Source organism: Nycticebus coucang, chromosome 2 (genome assembly GCF_027406575.1).
Source record: "Nycticebus coucang isolate mNycCou1 chromosome 2, mNycCou1.pri, whole genome shotgun sequence".
In the NCBI taxonomy this organism is placed as follows: Eukaryota; Metazoa; Chordata; class Mammalia; order Primates; family Lorisidae; genus Nycticebus; species Nycticebus coucang.
This window is the reverse complement of record NC_069781.1, coordinates 115262318-115281019: the sequence shown is the minus strand read 5'-3', so window position 1 is coordinate 115281019 and position 18702 is coordinate 115262318. Positions and strand designations below refer to the sequence as shown.

The window sequence follows — 18702 nt, the reverse complement described above, 5'->3', positions numbered from 1 at the left end:
CACCTGAGCTGGCGGGCTCAAATCCGGCCTGGGCCCACCAAACAACAATGATGGCTGCAACCAAAAAATAGCCGGGTGTTGTGGCAGGCGCCTGTTGTCCCAGCTACTTGGGAGATGGAGGCAGGAGAATCGCTTGAGCCTAGGAGTTGGAGGTTGCTGTGAGCTGTGATGCCACGGCACCCACCCAGGGCGACAGCTTGAGGCTTTGTCTAAAAAAAAATATATATATACACACACACATATATATATATATATAGCCAGGCGTTGTGGCAAGCGCCTGTAGTCCCAGCTACTCGGGAGGCTGAGGCAAGAGAATCGCTTAAGCCCAGGAGTTGGAGGTTGCTGTGAGCTGTGTGAGGCCACGGCACTCTACCGAGGGCCATAAAGTGAGACTCTGTCTCTACAAAAAAAAAAAAAAAGTTTATTAGGTTTCTACTTTTTGCCTTCACAAAATTAAAAAGGCTTAAAATTTAATAACAATAACAATGTTTAAGATAAGGACTAGAAACAAAAACTTCATAAAGAACAAACGAAGATAAATACATTCAGAAAATAAATCAGATGATTGCTGCATCAAAATATTAAGCAATAACAATAATAATGCACCGCTCTGTGCCTGTGGCTCAAGCAGCTAAGGCACCAGCCACATACACCTGAGCTGGTGGGTTCAAATCCAGCCTGGGCCTGCTAAACAACAATGACGGCCACAACCAAAAAATAGCCAGGCGTTGTGGTAGGCACCTGTAGTCCCAACTACTTGGGAGGTGGAGGCAGGAGAATTGCTTCAGTACAGGAGTTGAAGGTTGCTGTGAGCTGTGATGCCTCACCACTCTACCCAGAGCAACAGCTTGAGGCTCTGTCTCAAAATAATAATAATAATAATAATAATAATAATAATGCAAAGAAAGTAACATATTTATATTGTCAAATAAGAGTATGTTTATTATAGAATGCTTGGACTCATCAGTTAACTTCTTTTTTTTTCAAAGTCTCAAAAAATAGACAACTAATATTTATAAATAAAAATAAAAGATAATTTCAAAAAACAGATCATGTCAAATCTTTTTTTTTTTTTTGTAGAGACAGAGTCTCACTTTATGGCCCTCGGTAGAGTGCCGTGGCATCACACAGCCCACAGCAACCTCCAACTCCTGGGCTTAAGCGATTCTCTTGCCTCAGCCTCCCGAGTAGCTGGGACTACAGGCGCCCGCCACAACGCCCAGCCATTTTTTGGTTGCAGTTCAGCCGGGGCCGGGTTTGAACCCGCCACCCTTGGTATATGGGGCCGGCGTCTTACCAACTGAGCCACAGGTGCCGCCCCAGATCATGCCAAATCTTATAGACAATAGAAAAAGAAGAAATACTTCAAAATCATTCTAGTTAATCTGGATACACCTGATATTAAAAATTGGAGAAAATAGGATGGTCCGAGTGCAGCGGTGTTCACAACTAATTGATCACAACCAGTTACAGATTCCTTTGTTCCTTCTCCACTCCCACTGCTTCACATGACTAGCCTAAAAAAAAATAAAAATTGGAGAAAATATATTACAAAGGGGAAATTACAAACGTATTTCACTTATAAATGAGGATGCAATACCCTAAACTACATATTAACAGGTTGAATTAAAAATTAATGTTTAAGTAATGTACTTTACTCAAAATTAAATCCAATTTATGGATTCACATTTTTTATGGGAATATACACAGCAGACACATCTATGTATATGCATGTATTATGGATGCAATATGTCCCCCAAGAATACATAGGTTGTAATAATGTGACCCAGGACCTCAGAATGTGACCTTATTTGGAAATAGGGCCTTCATAGATGTAGTTAGTTGTGATGAGGTCATTAGGATGGGCCCGGATCCAATGTGTCTGTGAGTCTTTATATAAAGAGGAAGTCTGAACATAGACAAGCACACAGAGAGAAGGCCATGGGAAGACAGAGGCAGAGATCAGGGTGATGCTTTTATAAGCCCAGGAAAGCTGAGCATGCCAGAGCCTCCCTCATAGAGGACCCAACCCTGCCCACAGCTTGAGCTTGGACTTCTGGCTTTCACACCTGAGAAAAGATAAATTCCCAGGCTGGTTGTGGTGGCTCACACCTAACACTCTGAGAGGGTGAGGCAGGAGGATTGCTTGAGCCCAAGAGTTTGAGTTTGCTGTGAGCTATGATGACGCCTGGCACTCTACCAAGGGTGACAGAGTCAGACAGTTTAAAAAAAAAAATCAAAAATGTTGGCTGGGTGCTCATAGCTCAGTGGTTAGAGTGCCGGTCCCATGGAGGGGTGGAGGATTCAAACTCAACCTGGGCCTGCTAAACAAACAAACAAAAAACCAAAATCAAAATTATTTAAAAAATAATCTACTATTACAAAAATTTGTGGGCTGGGCACCTGTGGCTCAAGTGGCTAAGGTGCCAGCCACATACACCTGAGCTGGGGGGTTCGAATCCAGTCCGGCCGGTCAAACAATAATGACAGCTGCAACCAAAAAATAGCCGGGTGTTGGGGCAGCGCCTGTGGCTCGAAGGAGTAGGGCACTAGCCCCATATGCCAGAGATGGTGGGTTCAAAACCAGCCCCGGCAAAAAACTACAAAAAAAAAAAGCCGGGTGTTGTGGCAGGCGCCTGAAGTCCCAGCTACTTGGGAGGCAGAGGCAGGAGAATCGCTTGAGCCCAGGAGTTGGAGGTTGCTGTGAGCTGTGATGCCACAGCACTCTACCCAGGGCGACAGCTTAAGGCTCTGTCTCAAAAAAAAAAAAAAAAATTGTGAAGGATGTAAACTCAAATGGTATAAATGTTGCTTTTATATGTTGCTTGTCTGGGTGAGTGTGTGTGCGTGGTTTGCATGAACTCTGGCTTGTATAAATACAGTTTGGACTGAAGATGTCTGTGCTTTCTCTAGAAGATATCCCTGCAGCAAGGCCTTTTTTTTTGTTAATGCCAAGAAGCGTGAAACTGCTTTCAAAATCAACTTCAAAACTCTTAATTTCTTGTTCTTTTTTGTTTGAGACAGAGTCTCATTTTGTTGCCCTTGGTAGAGTGCCATGGCATCACAGCTCACAGGAACCTCAGACTCCTGGTTATTCTCTCAAGTGATTCTCTTGCCTCAGCCTCCCAAGTAGCTGGGACTACAGGCGCCTGCCACAACGCCCAGCTATTTTTTTTTTTTTTTTGGTAGAGACAGAGTCTCACTGTACCGCCCTCGGGTAGAGTGCCGTGGCGTCACACGGCTCACAGCAACCTCTTAACTCTTGGGCTTACGCGATTCTCTTGCCTCAGCCTCCCGAGCAGCTGGGACTACAGGCACCCACCACAACGCCCGGCTATTTTTTTGTTGCAGTTTGGCCGGGGCTGGGTTTGAACCCGCCACCCTCGGCATATGGGACTGGCGCCCTACTCACTGAGCCACAGGCGCCGCCCCGCCCAGCTATTTTTAGGTGGGGGGATCTCGCTCTAGTTCAGGCTGCTGTAGATAGAACTCATGAGCTGGGACCATCCGCCCGTCTCTGTCTCCCAGGGCTGAGGCTTACAGGAGTGAGCCACCACACCCAGCCCTTCTTCATTTCTTTTTCTTTCATTTCTTTCCTTCCCTTTCCCCTTTCCTTTCCTTGACGGAGTCTCCAGCTGTCGCCCTGGGTAGAGTACCCTGGCATCATAGCTCACAAAAACCTCCAACTCTCAGGCTCAAGCTATCCTCTTGCCTTAGTTTTTCTATTAGTAGAGACGGGGCCTCGCTTTTGCTCACGCTGGTCTCGTACTCGTGAATTCAAGCAATCTACCCGCCTCGGCCTGAGTGCTAGGCGTCAGCAACCGCGCCCTGACCCTTCACTTCTTTTAGAAGTCTGGGAAAACCCTGAAATCTTTTTTTTTTTTTTTTTTTTTTGAGACAGAGCTTTATTGCCCTGGGTAGAGTAATGTGACATCCTAGCTCACAGCAACCTCAAACTCCTGGGCTCAAAACCCTGAAATCTTTACGTGGCCTGGAAAGGCCGTTTCTTTTTTTTTTTTTGGCCGGGGCTGGGTTTGAACCCGCCACCTCCGGCATATGGGACCGGCGCCCTACTCCTTGAGTCACAGGCGCCGCCCTTTTTTTTTTTTTTTTTTTTGTAGAGACAGAGTCTCACTTTATGGCCCTCGGTAGAGTGCCGTGGCGTCACACAGCTCACAGCAACCTCCAACTCCTGGGCTTAAGCGAGTCTCTTGCCTCAGCTTCCCGAGTAGCTGGGACTACAGGCGCCTGCCACAACACCTGGCTATTTTTTGGTTGCAGTTCAACAGGGGCCGGGTTTGAACCCGCCACCCTCGGTATATGGGGCCGGTGCCCTACCGACTGAGCCACAGGCGCCGCCCCGAAAGGCCGTTTCTATAGCAATCTTGTCAATCAATCTGAAGGGGCGGGGCTCTCGAAGGCGGGCCTTCAGTAGATTTTTAATTGAGCAAACAGATGAAAGGGACACGATTAAGCAACAGAGTAAGATCTGGAGGCTGGATCTGTCAAGAATCCAGGGTAAGTTCCTCTGCCTCAGCCCTGGACTGTATCTTTGGAAAGCAGGTTTATTGAGAGTTAATTCATATGCTATTTAATGTACCCATTTAGTTGTATACTTCTTTGTAGTATATTTACAGAGTTATGCAACTATTTCCACAATCTAACTTTTTTTTTGGCTGGGGCTGGGTTTGAACCCACCACCTCTGGCATATGGGGCCGGCGCCCTACTCCTTTGAGCCACAGGCGCTGCCCAATATAACGTTTTTTAATTTCTTTCTTTTTTTTTTTTTTGTAGAGACAGAGTCTCACTTTATGGCCCTTGGTAGAGTGTCGTGGCCTCACACAGCTCACAGCAACCTCCAACTCCTGGGCTTAAGCGATTCTCTTGCCTCAGCCTCCCAAGTAGCTGGGACTACAGGCGCCCGCCACAACGCCCGGCTATTTTTTGGTTGCAGTTTGGTTTGCAGTTTGAACCCGCCACCCTCGGTATATGGGGCCGGTGCCTTACCGACTGAGCCACAGGCGCCGCCCCGTTTTTTAATTTCTTAAAGGCAAATAAGAGAAATATTTATTCTCAAATACCATACACATGTGCAGAATCACAAGCGTGACCACCACCTTTTTTTTTTTTTTTAAGAGACAGAGTCTCACTTTATCACCCTGGGTAGAGTTCAATGGTATCGCATCTCACAGCAACCTCCAACTCCTGGATTTAGGTGATTCTTTTGCCTCAGTCTCCGGAGTAGCTGGGACTATAGGCGCCTGCCACAACACCCAGCTATTTTTTTTATTTTTTGTTGTTGTTGTTGCAATTTGGCTGGGGCTGGGTTTGAATCCACCACCCTTGGTATATGGGGCCAGCGCCCTACTCACTGAGCCACAGACGCTGTCCACCACCACCCTTTTTTTGAGACAGAGTCTTACTCTGTTGCTGCCCCAGGCTAGAGTGCTACAGAATTCCGCCTCCGCCTCGCTTACAGTAACCTCAAACTCCTGGGCACAGATGATCCTACCTAGGACTACAGGTGCCCACCCCCAGGCCTGGCTAATTTGTCTATTTTTAGTAAAGGGGGGATCTCACTCTTGCTCATTCTGTTTCAGACCTCCTGAGCTTAAGGGATCCTTCCACCTAGGCCTCCCAGTGTGCTAGTATTATAGGCGTGAACGACTGCACCCAGCCTCCACATTCTAATTTTAGAATTTTTTCTTTTATTTATTTATTTTATATATGTGTATTTTTTTTTTTTTTGCAGTTTTTGGCCGGGGCTGGGTTTGAACCTGCCACCTCCGGCATATGGGGCAGGTGCCCTACTCCGTTGAGCCACAGGCACCACGCTTTTTTTTTTTTTTTTTCCATTTTTGAGACAGATTCTCAAGCTGTCACCCTGGGTAGGGTGCCTTGGTGTAACAGCTCACAGCAACCTCAAACTCTTGAGTTTAAGCGATTCTCCTGCCTCAGCCTCCCAAGTTGCTGGGACTACAGGCACCCACCACAACACCTGGCTATTTTTTTTTTTTTTTTTGTGGTTTTGGGCCAGGGCTGGGTTTGAACCTGCCACCTCCAGCATATGGGACTGGCGCCCTACTCCTTGAGCCACAGGCGCCGCCGACCTGGCTATTTTTTTATTGTAGTTGTTGTTATTTGGCGGGTCTGAGCTGGATTTGAACCCACCAGCTCTGGTGTATATGGCTGGCGCCTTAGCTGCTTGAGCTACAGACGCCTAGCCTAATCACCTGTTTTCAATAGTTGGGAGCCTATTCCAAAGAGTGGAATTGCCCGATCACTTGGTAATTTCATGTTTACTTAACCCTTGAAGGAACTGCCAGACTGTTTTCCAAAGCAGCAGCATCTGCCTCTTAGAAATTGACAGGATTCATTCTTTTGTTTATTCAATGAATATGTATGGAGCAATGTTGTGGGTGCTGCAAAAGAAGGAAACAGATGGATGTAGGGAGAAAAAAAATCAGATGAAGTGTAGGGGGGCAGGGCACAAGCCTGGGAAGCTCTTGCTGAGCAGGTGATGTTTGAGTAAAGAGCTAAGGAGGTCACAGAAGGAGGCAGGCAGATATCTTGGGGAAAGGCATTCCAGCCAAAGGCCCACAGGTGGGAAGGAATGAAATGGCTCTTCAGGGTCTAACAGGTGATAGTCAGCATCCAGTAACCCTAGCAGCATTCTAGGGGCATGTTAAGGGCAGAGGCAGTTCCAGTCCAGGCTGCTAGAAGACCAGGCTGCTAGTCCAGCTGCATGAGGTCCTGGCAGCCTTCCTTCATCATAATCTTTTATTTTCTTTTACACTTTAAAAAAAATTTTTATGCTTATTAATTTTTTTAGCACTCAAGTGAAGCAGTGGGAGTGAAGGAACAAAGGAGTCTGTAACTGGTTGTGATCAATTAGTTGTAAACACCACTGCACTGGGACCAGCCTTATCATCATCTTTTCCCAAATGGTTCCAGCCCAGGTCCCCATCCCAAGCATATTCATTGAATAAACAAATGAAAGAACCCTGTCAATTTCCTTTTTTTTTTTGTAGAGACAGAGTCTCACTTTATGGCCCTTGGTAGAGTGCTGTGGCATCACACAGCTCACAGCAACCTCCAACTCCTGGGCTTCAGCGATTCTCTTGCCTCAGCCTCCCGAGTAGCTGGGACTACAGACGCCCGCCACAACGCCCAGCTATTTTTTGGTTGTAGTTCAGCCAGGGCCGGGTTTGAACCCGCCACCCTCGGTATATGGGGCCGGTGCCTTACCGACTGAGCCACAGGCGCCGCCCAGAACCCTGTCCATTTCTAAGAGGCAGATGCTGCTGCTTCGGAAGAAACAGTCTGGCAGTTCCTCCAAGGGTTAGTTACATGAAATTACCAAGTGATCCAGCAATTCCACTCTTTGGAATATGTTCACAGCGACTGAAAAGGTGTTCGAACAAAAACATGTAAACAAGTGTTCATACCAGTGTGATTCGTAATGGCCCCAAAGTGAAAACAACCCAAATGTCCATTAACAAAGAATGGTTAAATGACACGTGCTATATCCCATACAATGGAATATTATTGGCCATTATAAAAAGAATCAAGTACGACCTACACTTCATCTTCAGCTACACAACACTTGGTCCTGGACATTGTGCAATGTTACCACTGTGCAGGGCAGAAAGCCGAGGCCCCATGGTGAAATCAGGCCCAGTGTCCAGAAGCTCTCGCTGGGCTCAGGGCTCAAAGCTGGGCTCAGGGCCAGATTCTGCGGGCATCCAGGCCTTTTATTTATTTATTTTTCTTAAGACAGAGTCTCACTTTGTAGTCCATCGTAGAGCGCTGTGGTGTCATAGCTCACGGAAACCTCTAACTCTTTGGGCTCGAAAGATCTTCTTGACTCCCGAGTAGCTGGGACTACCGGCGCCGGCTACAACGCCAGGCTATTTTTATTATTTATTTATTTGAGGCACAGCCTCATTATGTTGCCCACGGTAGAGTGCTGTAGCATCACAACTCACAGCAACCTCAAACTCTTAGTCTCAAGTGATTCTCTTGCCTCAGCCTCCTTTGTAGGTGGGACTACAGGTGCCTGCCACAACGCCCAGCTATTTGTTGTTGTTAAGTTTAGCAGGCTGGGTTCGAAGCCGCCCGCCCTCACTCTTGCTCAGACTGGTCTAGAACTCCTGAGCTCAGGCAATCCACCCACCTTGGCCTCCCAGAGTGCTAGGATTACGGGCGTGAGCCACCAAGCTTGGACTGTCAAAGTCTTTTAAATTGAGTGAATAGATGAGAAACCTTCCAGCGAGTTTTGCATGATGGTAGTTAGTTACAGATCCCACCTTGTCCTGCGCCAGGGGCGGCTTCACAGGACCTTAACTCCCTCCCTAGCAACCTACTGCCAACCCCATGGCAACTGGGGCGGCTCCAACCCGGATCCCCAGCTCCTCTGATCAGCAGGGGCGGGAAGTCTCCGCCTTCACTCAGGGAGCAGTCCGCGCCGCGTCCACTGGCTCTTTAAAAGGCTCCACCCAGCGACGCATCCTAGCTCCTAGGATTGGTCCCGAGCGTGGCCGAGCGCAGCCGAACTTGACGCACTGCCCGCCTCCTTTATACCCACCTCCCATGCGGCTTAGTAGTCTCCCAGGCCAATCGCCGATCGGCGCGCCGACCTGTATCTGCATGGTCACGCCCCAAGGGAAGGTCACACCCAATCGGACGGCTAGCCGCGGCCGTCATTAGCATGCCGGGGGCGGGACGGGGCGGGGCGACCGCCAGGGGCGGGCTCGGGCGGTTGGTTGGAGCGACGCAGCAGTCGGAAGGTCCGGGAAAGTTTCTTTGGAGGTGAAAACAGCCGCAGAACTCGGGGCTTTGAGAGGGGGTTGGGGCGCGAGGGTCCCAGTGTCTGGGCGGGCCCTTCCAGGGGCTGGGGGGAACCGGCCCAGGCCTCCTGGGGGACGATTGCCCAACAAAGGATTCTTGGGGCGCCCGCCCTCGAGGACTTCTCCGCCCCCGGATTCGGCCGCCCCGAGTCCCGGGCCCGGCATTCCAGGGCTTCCCATCGGAGGGTGGCTGGGGACCCTAGTCACGGTCCGCCATTGGGCAGCGGGCCGCTCCTCACCTCCCCGCGTCTGGGTTCCAGGTCCGGCCCGGAGCGGCCATGTCCCACGGCCCCAAGCAGCCCGGCGCGGCCGCCGCGTGAGTGCGCGCCCCCACCGCAGCTCCCTCCAGCCCTCCGATCTCCAGGACCTCCGCCCCGACCCCGCCTCCTCAGGGTCTTGACTGCCCTACCTGAGTCAGGGGGTCCCCAAGGGCTTCTTCACACACCCTGTCCTGAGCCCCTCACTCCCTGAGTCCTTTCCCCAGCTAGGGAACCCTCTTGTCCCACCTCGAGCTCCTGTCCTGTCCTCTGCGTCCGACCTTCTCCTACCCCGCTTCCTTCAACTTACGCCCCCCTCACTACCAGGTCTGCGGTCAGTGGGTGTGCGGGGTAGGGAAGGTTCTAAGAGTCTGGTCCTCCTTGCTCCAGGCCGGCGGGCACCAAGGCTCCGGGCCCACATGGGGGCTTCCTGGTGGCTGTCAAACAAGAGCGCAGTGAGGGTCAACGCGCCAGCGAGAAGGGGTCCCACGAGGAGGAGGTGAGAGTCCCTGTACTGTGCTGGGGGAGGCCCCGGGGTCCGATCCCCAGCTTGAAGCCCCGCCCCAGGCTAGATTTGAATTGGCTGTGGCTCCGCCCGCAGCCTAGAATTTAAGACCCCCGGCTTGAGCCAGATGCTACACCCCACAACAGGTCCACTGCCATTCTAAGTCCATGCCACGCCCACCACCCAAGGCTAAACTCTCCCTGGTGCCAGAGGCCCGGGCCACTGCCTGTCCAGTGCATAACTCTGTGTGGGGTTGTGGGAGCACTTTTCCATGGTCCCTGTGGGCCCTTCCTCAGCAAGTGGCCACGCCCACCCCAAGGCAGCCCCATTCCTCGGCTCAACCCCCATCCCCACTATCTCGGATCCAGGGACACCCTAATCCTCAAGGTGGTGATCCTGACTAGGCCGTATATACCTCAAGCCCTGCCAGGTCCTGTCACTTCACTAGGCCCCGCCCATGCCCCCCAACCACGCCCATGCCACTACAGGCCCCGCTGAGCCCCGCCCCAGCTCTCCAGGCCCTTCCTAACTACGCTGCGGGGTTCTGTAGCCAGTGAAGAAGCGCGGCTGGCCCAAGGGCAAGAAGCGAAAGAAGATTTTGCCAAATGGGCCCAAGGCACCTGTCACAGGCTATGTGCGCTTTCTAAACGAGAGGCGTGAGCAGATCCGTACGCGCCACCCAGACCTGCCGTTTCCCGAGATCACCAAGATGCTGGGCGCCGAGTGGAGCAAGCTGCAGCCTTCAGAGAAGCAGGTGGGAGTGGGCTCCAGGTATGGTCGGCCAGGTCCACTGATGGCCCCTCATCCACTGGGACACCCTGTAGACACATCATCAAGATTCCCGTGTGGCGGGTTCTCCTTTCTGCCCCAAGACATGACCACGTGCAATGAGCTTTGGGGGAGGCCGAGTACTAGTAGTAGGCAGGAAGAGATCTAAAACTTAATGACCACTTACCACCCACCACCAATTTGCACCTTCTAAGTGCAACAGGGCATTCCAAGTATGGTGTAGCCTGTAGGTGCAACAGGGCATTCCAAGTATGGTGTAGCCTGTAGGTGGTAGCAGAGTCATCAGTAAAGGTAGGAGTTGGGGGCGTGGCAAGCAGGCTGGGACACAAGGGACAAGGTCTCAGTAGTGGAGGCCTCTGGGTGAGCCAAGCCTCCCGGTGCTGCCCGTCGCCAGCGCTACCTGGACGAAGCCGAGCGGGAGAAGCAGCAGTACATGAAGGAGCTGCGTGCCTACCAACAGTCGGAAGCCTACAAGATGTGCACTGAGAAGATCCAGGAGAAGAAGATTAAAAAAGGTGCGAGGCACCGGGTATAGTGGCCCGAAGGACTCCTGAGGCAGAGGATTGCTTGAGTCCATGAGTTTGAGACCAGCCTGGGCAAAGAGTGAATATCCTCTGTCTTGGGCCGGGTGTGGTGGCTTACACCTGTTAATCGCAGCACTTGGGAGGCCCAGGTGGGTGGACTGCCTGAGCTCACAGGTTCAAGACCAGCCTGAGCTAGAGTGAGACCCAGTCTCTAAAAGTAGCTGGGCATTATGGCAGATGCCTCTAGTTCCAGTTACTTGGGAGGCTGAGGCAAGAGAATCGGTTGAGCCCAAGAGTTTGAGGTTGCTGTGAGCTATGATGCCATGGTGCTCTACCAAGGGTGACAAAGTAAGACTCTGTCTCAAAAAAAAAAAAAAAACCCTCTTTGTTCACAGCTCACAGAAACCTCCAACTCCTGGCCTTAAGCGATTCTCTTGCCTCAGCCTCCCAAGTAGCTGGGACTAGAGGTGCCCGCCACAATGCACAGCTATTTTTTTTTTTTTGGTTGTAGTTATCATTTTTGTTTGGCAGGCCTGGGCTGGATTTGAACCCGCCAGCTCTGGTATATGTGGCTGGCTGGCGCCTTAGCTGCTTGAGCTACAGGTGCCAAGCCAAGAGTCCTCTCTCTTAAAAAGAAAAAGAAATTATATGGGCAGCGCCTGTGGCTCAAGGAGTAGGGCGCTGGTCCCATATGCCGGAGGTGGTGGGTTCAAACCCAGCCACGGCCAAAAAAAAAAAAAAGAAATTATACTATTATTTCACTTGCTCTACATACTTCCTAGTAAAAAGAAATAAAGGTGGGAATGGCCCCAGCCCACAGCAGTTTGGTGCCAGCTCCGTGGGAGGCTGATCCCAACTCAGGCAGACCCTCCTTCCTGGGAGTTTATGCTCCTATGGGGACAAGAGACATACAATCAGTTGAGAATGAATAGGGCTTACTCAGTACAGACATGGGAGGGAGAAGGGAGCTTGACCTGGGATAAATATGGTTTTCCATGGAGAAGGGGATATTTGTGGGGTCAGTGGAGATCTGGGAGGTTGACCCTGCCCTCTTCCCTCCCCCACCAGAAGAATCTGGCTCTGGGCTCATGAACACCTTATTGAATGGACACAAGGTAAGCGCCCCCCACTCCCACCCAGGAAGTGCCTTGTGAAAAATGGAGTCATCTCAGTCCCCTAAGTGAGTCAAAAGCAAAGCTCAGGGGAGGAAGGGATGGCTACTCATCCAAAGATGTGCTAGAATTAGAGAAGCCACTCATGGGGATGTTCTTTAATTGACTCTGACCCAGGATGCCCCTGGAGACCCTCATGGGTTTGGAGGACATCAGAAGGGATGTGATTGCCCATCAAAAAAAAATTGCCTGGTGTCCTCTCACCTAGTGGGCATAATGTAGGGGTATATGGCATACCTCCTGGGTGAGGGATACAACCACAACAGGGACCTTACCTAACAAATGCAAACAGTGTAACCTAATCATTTGTACTCTCATATTAATCTGAAATTTAAAACAAAACAAAAAGAAAACATTGCTACCTTGTTCCTTCGCCCCAGGGTGGGGACTGTGATGGCTTCTCCACCTTTGATGTTCCCATCTTCACTGAAGAATTCTTGGACCAAAACAAAGGTGAGCGTTAATCGCGGTCCTAAGCAAGTGATGGAAGAGGGTGGGACAAGAGGGCGCCAAGGCTGGAGGGTGGTCGGGTGCCGCCACAGCCCTGGGGGCTTACCTGTGGCTAGAGGAGTAGAGACCCAAAGCCAGACAGGGCACAGCCAAGGTAACGACTCCGACACAACCCCCACCTCCTGCAGCGCGTGAGGCAGAGCTGCGGCGCCTGCGGAAGATGAACGTGGCCTTCGAGGAGCAGAACGCGGTGCTGCAGAGGCACACTCAGAGCATGAACAGCGCACGCGAGCGTCTGGAGCAGGAGCTGGCGCTGGAGGAGCGGCGAACCCTGGCGCTGCAGCAGCAGCTTCAGGCGGTGCGCCAGGCACTCACCGCCAGCTTCGCCTCGCTGCCGGTGCCGGGTGCGGAGGCCACGCCCCTCTCCAACCGCTCCACCTTCCACCGCTCTGCCCCTCCCCAGCCTCCGCCCTTCGCACCAGTTTTGGGCCGGTCTCTCCCCAGCCGCCCCGCCCTCGACGCCAGAGCCCGGTCCTCTCCCTCCCTTGAATTCACTGCAGCTGGGTTCCTGTGAACTTCCCCTCCATCCCTCTTCCCTGAGTCAGCGGGTCCGGTGGCTCCAGGCATCGCCTTCCGCCGGCCTCTCCCTTGCCCATCCTGCGCATCTGGCCCCCGAGCTCTGAGCGCTGACCCCACCTCCTTGCTCTTTCCTGACCACCCCTAGCTTTCCCCCGCCTTACTTTCGTTGGCCCCGCCCACGCTGGCCCCAGCTACTGGTCCCTATCCCGTACCCTCCTTCCATGACTCTGTCCCTAGCTGCCCTTGGCACTCACTGAACGCCCCCCTCACTGACCCTTGTATGGTTATCACGATCTCGCCCTCGCCAGCCCCCTCCTGCTCTCAGTTGACCTAGACTGAGAGACTCTGGCCCGCCCTGACCCCCCCAACCCCACCCCGCGGTGGGCTTTTGAAGGGCCCCGCCCTCACAGATTACCGACCCTCTGACCTCTGCCCCCGTGAAGCCCTGACCTTGTGACCCTCCCACACCCGCTCCGGGCTCGGCTGACCGGTCCTCCGCCTACCCTCCTCAGGCACTGGCGAGACGCCCACGCTCGGCACCCTGGATTTCTACATGGCCAGGCTGCACGGCGCCATTGAGCGCGACCCCGCCCAGCACGAGAAGCTCATCGTACGCATCAAGGAGATCCTGGCCCAGGTCGCCAGGTGCGTGTGGGGCAGGTGCGGGGTTGTGTCGGGCTAGACCTGGAAGTAGGCGTCAGAGTGGCGCCCGAGTTCTGTGAGAGCCACCAGGTGGGATTGGGACGCGGGGTGTCATCTGCAGCGGGATCTTCCTCCCAGGCCCCTGCCCCGGGTGATGGAGATCCACCTGAGGGGCTTCTGTGACGCAGACGCCAATGACTGGAGGGTAGGGTCGCCGATCAGGCTGTGCCAGTGTCAAATGCCGGAGGATGGGATCCACGTGGGACCCCAAAACCTCCCTCAAAGCTTTTCAGGGTGCATCCCAGCCGCACTAGTTAAGTGGGGACAGCTCCAGGACCCCCACCCTGTCATCTCTTTGGAGGAGCAGAGGGGGCGTGTCATCATGGGTTCCCCAGGACTGGGGTGGGGGCTGAGAGGTGATGGGGTCCCCATGATGCACCTCTCCTCTCTGTCCCGTTGCAGTGAGCACCTGTGAGGGAATGGCCGGCTCACAGATTCGGAGAAGCAGCTCTGGGCGCCAATGGCCTTTTCCCCAGCTCCACCCGCATGGAGGGGAAGCTGGGGGCCCACCCTTTGGGGCCAGGCCTGATCCTGCACCTTGAGGATTCCAGCCTTCCTAAAATGAAATTTCTACAGCATCCCTTTGTTTCCAACCTCCTCAGCCCCCTGAACCCAGAGAAAGCACTCAACATGGGCTGTAAACCCAGTACCCTGTGGCTGGGGGCCCAAGAAGACCACACACCTCAGCACCTGGTATCAGGCTGGCTCTCCTGGACCACCTCTGGGAGGAGGGCAGATAAAATCCTCATGCCTAGCTTGCTGCAGGATCCCAGAGTTACTCACTGCAAGGAGGGCCCTGAGGTAATGCCACACAGGCAGGGGTCCCTCCAGATTGTGCATCCCAGAGTGGGGGGACCTGGTATTGCCCATCCTGCCCTGGTTCAGCTGAGGGCACTTGGCAGAGGCAGCCTCTTCTCAGACTTTTCAATCCAGACTTTTAAAATAAAAGAAGTAGAATTCATGTTTCAAGCTTGTGAGTGTGTAAGGTTTTTTGGGGATTAGGGATGTGGATTGTCCAGGTGATGTGCCCAGAGTCCCAGTGATACCCCTGCTGGGGACACCAGGCCTGCTCTCTTAGCACCTCAGAGCTTGGACAGTCCGTGTTTCTTACATGGGGAAACTGAGGCCCCAATGTGCCCAGGCTCACAGAGCAAGTCCGTGCCAAGGTAAGGACAGCCATCTGCCCCCATGCCCATACCCATGTGGCCATGACACACACAGGGGACAGACATGGCTGCTCAATCCATCCTTCAACCTGTCTTCCTGACAGGAATTCACTTCCTGGTGAAGCAAGCTTAGGCAGGGAATTTTGTTTATTATGGTAAAATACATAGTATATATCTTAGCATATCGGCCATTTTTAAATGCACAATTCAGTACCATTTAGTACATTCACAATGTTGTGCAATCATCACCTCTAATTTCAGAACATTCTCATCACCCCAGAAGGAAGCACCATCCCCATCAGCAGTCACATCCCATCCTCACCCCCAGCTCCTGGCACCCACAAATCCACATCTTATCTCTGTGGATCTACCTGTTGTGGACATTTCATATGAATGGAATGTGTCCTGTGTCTGCTTCTCTCACTGAGTATGATGTCCTCAAGGTCCACCCACACAGTGCCTGTATCTGAGCCTCCTTCCTTTTTGTGTCTGAGTGATCCTGAGTGGATGGACCATGTTGTGTTTATCCATTCACCTGTGGATGAATATTTGGGCTATTTCTACCTTTTGTTTTGGTTTGTTTTTTTGTGAGACACAGCCTCAAGCTGTCACCCTTGGTAGAGTGCTGTGGCATCACAGCTCACACCAACCTCCAACTTCTGGGCTTAAGCGATTCTCTTGCCTCAGCCTCCCAAGTAGCTGGGACTACAGGTAACTACCACAATGCCTGGCTATTTTTTGGTTGTAGTTGTCATTGTTGTTTGGCAGGCCCAAGCTGGATTCGAACCCACCAGCTATGGTGTATGTGGCTGGCACCTTAGCCGCTTGAGCTACAAGCACCAAGCCTATTTCTACCTTTTGGCTGTTGTGACTCATGCCACTCTGAGCATTTGTTTACAAGCTTCTGTTTGAACAATACTTTCAATTTTGTTGTATAGATGGATTGCTAGTAACTGTGTCTCATTTATTGAGGAAGTTTCCCAGAGAGTTCTGTGTTTAATGGAATGTTAAAGACATCCTAAAAAGTTGGAAGAACAATTTGACAAGAACCCATTCTGTGGGTTGAACTGTATTCTCCCCTTGTGCAAATATGTTGCAGTCCTAAACTCAGAACTTCTGGGGTGGCACCTGTGACTCAGTGAGTAGGGCGCCGGCCCCATATGCCGAGGGTGGCGGGTTCAAACCCAGCCCTGGCCAAACTGCAGCAAAAAAAAAAAAAAAAAAGAACTTCTGAATATGACCTTATTTGGAAAAAAGGTCACTGTGGATATAATTAGTTAACATGAGATCATACTGAGGTAGGGGTGGGCCCTTAATCCAATGTGACTGGTGTCCTTATAAGAATAAAATTTGTTTCGTTTTGTTTTGTTTTTGAGACAAGAGTCTTACTCTCACCCTCAGTACAGTGCCATGGCATCACAGCTCACAGCAACCTGAGACTTTGAGGCTCAAAAGATCCTCTTGCCTCAGCCTCCTAAGTAGCTGGGACTACAGGTGCCTGCCACAATGCCCAGCTAGTTTTTCCTACTTTTAGTAGAGATGGGGTCTCATTTTTGCTCAGGCTGGTCTCCAACTCCTGAGCTCAAGCAATTCATCTCCCATGGCCTCTCAGAGTGCTGGGATTACAGGCATGAGCCACTGTGCCCAGCCCAAGACTAAGATTTGGACATAGACACAGAGAGGAGACAGCCATATGACAATAGAGACTGAGATTGGATAGGTCTACAAGCCAAGGTATGCCAAAGTTTGCCACCCATGACCAGAAGCTATAGAGATGAAGACAGATTCCACCCAGAGTCTCAAAGGAGCCCAGCTCTGCTGATGCTTGATCTTAAAATTCTATCCTCCAGGGCAGTGCCTGTGGCTCAAAGGGGTAGAGTGCCAGCCCCATATGCTGGAGGTGGCGGGTTCAAACCCAGCTCCGGCCAAAAACTGCAAAAAAAAAAAAAAATTCTAGCCTCCAGAACTGTGGAAGAATATATTTCTGTTGTTTTATGTCACCCAGTTTGTGGGTCTGTATAGCAGCCCTAAGAGGAGATTAATACAACCTTATACTAACAACCTTTTCCAGTCCCACTCCTCCCTGGAATGGACATTGCCCCTCAAATTTAGAGTTTATCATTCCCAGCCAGGGCTTTGTGGCTTTACCACATAGGCCTTTCTCTCTAAAAAAGTAGCCTTTGGGGCCAGGTATGGTAGCTTACACTTGTAATCCCAGCTCTCTGGCAGGCCAAGGGGTGGACTGCTTGAGCTTGGGAGTTGGAGACCAGACTCGGCAAGAGCAAGACCCCACCTCTACTAAAATAAAATAAGTAGAGGCCAGGCTTGGTGGCGCACACCTGTAATCCTAGCACTCTGGGAGACAGAGGCTGGTGGATTGCCTGAGGTCATGGGTTTGAGACCAGCCTGAGCCAGAGTGAGACTCCCCCACCCCTGTCTCTAAAAAAAATAGCTGGCGGGTGCCTGTAGTCCCAGTTACTCGGGAGGCTGAGGCAAGAGAATCACTTGAGTTCTGAAGTTTGAGGTTGCTGTGAGCTAGGACGCCACAGCACTCTACTCAGGACAACCAATTTAGACTGTCCAAACAACAAAATAAAAATAAAAAAGTAGCATTTGCTGGGGGCAGTGGCTCCTGCCTGTAATCCCAGCACTTGGGAGGCCAAGGCCAGTGGATCACCTGAGCTCACAGGTTTGAAACCAGCCTGAGCAAGAGCAAGACCTTGTTTCTAAAAATAGCTGGGCATGGGCGGCGCCTGTGGCTCAAGGAGTAGGGCGCCGGTCCCATATGCTGGAGGTGGTGGGTTCAAACCCAGCCCCGGCCAAAAAAAATAGCTGGGCATTGTAGCAGGTGCCTGTAGTCCCAGCTACTTGGGAGGCTGAGGCAGGAGAATTGCTTAAGCCCAGGAGTTTGAGGTTGCTGTGAGCTATGATGCCATGGCATGCTACTAAGGATAACAAAGACTCTGTCTCAAAAACAAAAAAAAGTGGCTTTGTGCCTGTAGCTCAGTGGCTAGGGTACCAGCCACATACACTGGGGCTGGCAGGTTTGAACCTGGCCCAGGCCTGCTAAACAACAATGATAACAACAACAAAAATAGCAGGCATTGTGGCAGGTGCCTGTAGTCCCAGCTACTTGGGAGGCTGAGGCAAGAGAATCACTTAAGCCTGAGAGTTTGAGGTTGCTGTGAGCTGTGATACCATCGCACTCTACCGAGGGCAACAAAGCAAGACTCTGCCTCAAAAAAAAAAAAAAAAAAGTATTTTACAGCAGTTTGGTTTTTGTTGATTTAAAATTTTGTTTTGAGTAGACAATTCAGAGGGTTTTACCATATTCACAAAGTTGTGCAAACATCATCTCTGTCTAATTCTAGAACATTTCATTACCCCGAAAAGCAGCCCTATCTCTATCAGTAGTCACTCCCCAGTCCCAGACCCAGACCCTCACGTCTACTAATCCATTTTCTGTCTCTGTGGATTTTCCTGTTCTGGACACTTCACATAAACAGAATTACACATTAATATGGCCTTTTGTGTCTGACTTCTTGTCACCATAGATGATGTTTTCAAGTTTCATCCATGTTGTAGCTTATATTAATAGAAGGTTTTGCAAATTTTATAACTTTTTTTTTTTTTTTTGAGACAGAGCCTCAAGCTGTCACCCTGGGTAGAGTGCTATGGCATCACAGCACACAGCAACCTCCAACTCCT

At 51.3% G+C, this 18702-nt stretch overlaps 1 protein-coding gene across 2 annotated transcripts; it reads left to right on the top strand.

Moving 5' to 3' along the window:
* The first annotated feature begins 8731 nt into the window (after nucleotides 1-8731).
* Nucleotides 8732-14789, top strand: HMG20B (high mobility group 20B). Of its 2 annotated transcripts, none has more exons than XM_053580287.1 (10): nucleotides 8732-8812; nucleotides 9111-9166; nucleotides 9498-9606; nucleotides 10163-10366; nucleotides 10796-10916; nucleotides 11997-12040; nucleotides 12478-12550; nucleotides 12736-12951; nucleotides 13639-13771; nucleotides 14231-14789. In XM_053580287.1, exons 2-10 carry the CDS (start codon nucleotides 9129-9131, stop codon nucleotides 14241-14243), a joined length of 951 nt encoding a protein of 316 aa, XP_053436262.1. In that variant the 5' UTR covers nucleotides 8732-8812; nucleotides 9111-9128; the 3' UTR covers nucleotides 14244-14789. The 2 variants fall into 2 exon arrangements, with proteins under 2 accessions (XP_053436262.1, XP_053436261.1); XM_053580286.1 differs by having other exon boundaries at nucleotides 11994-12040.
* The last annotated feature ends 3913 nt before the right edge of the window (nucleotides 14790-18702 follow it).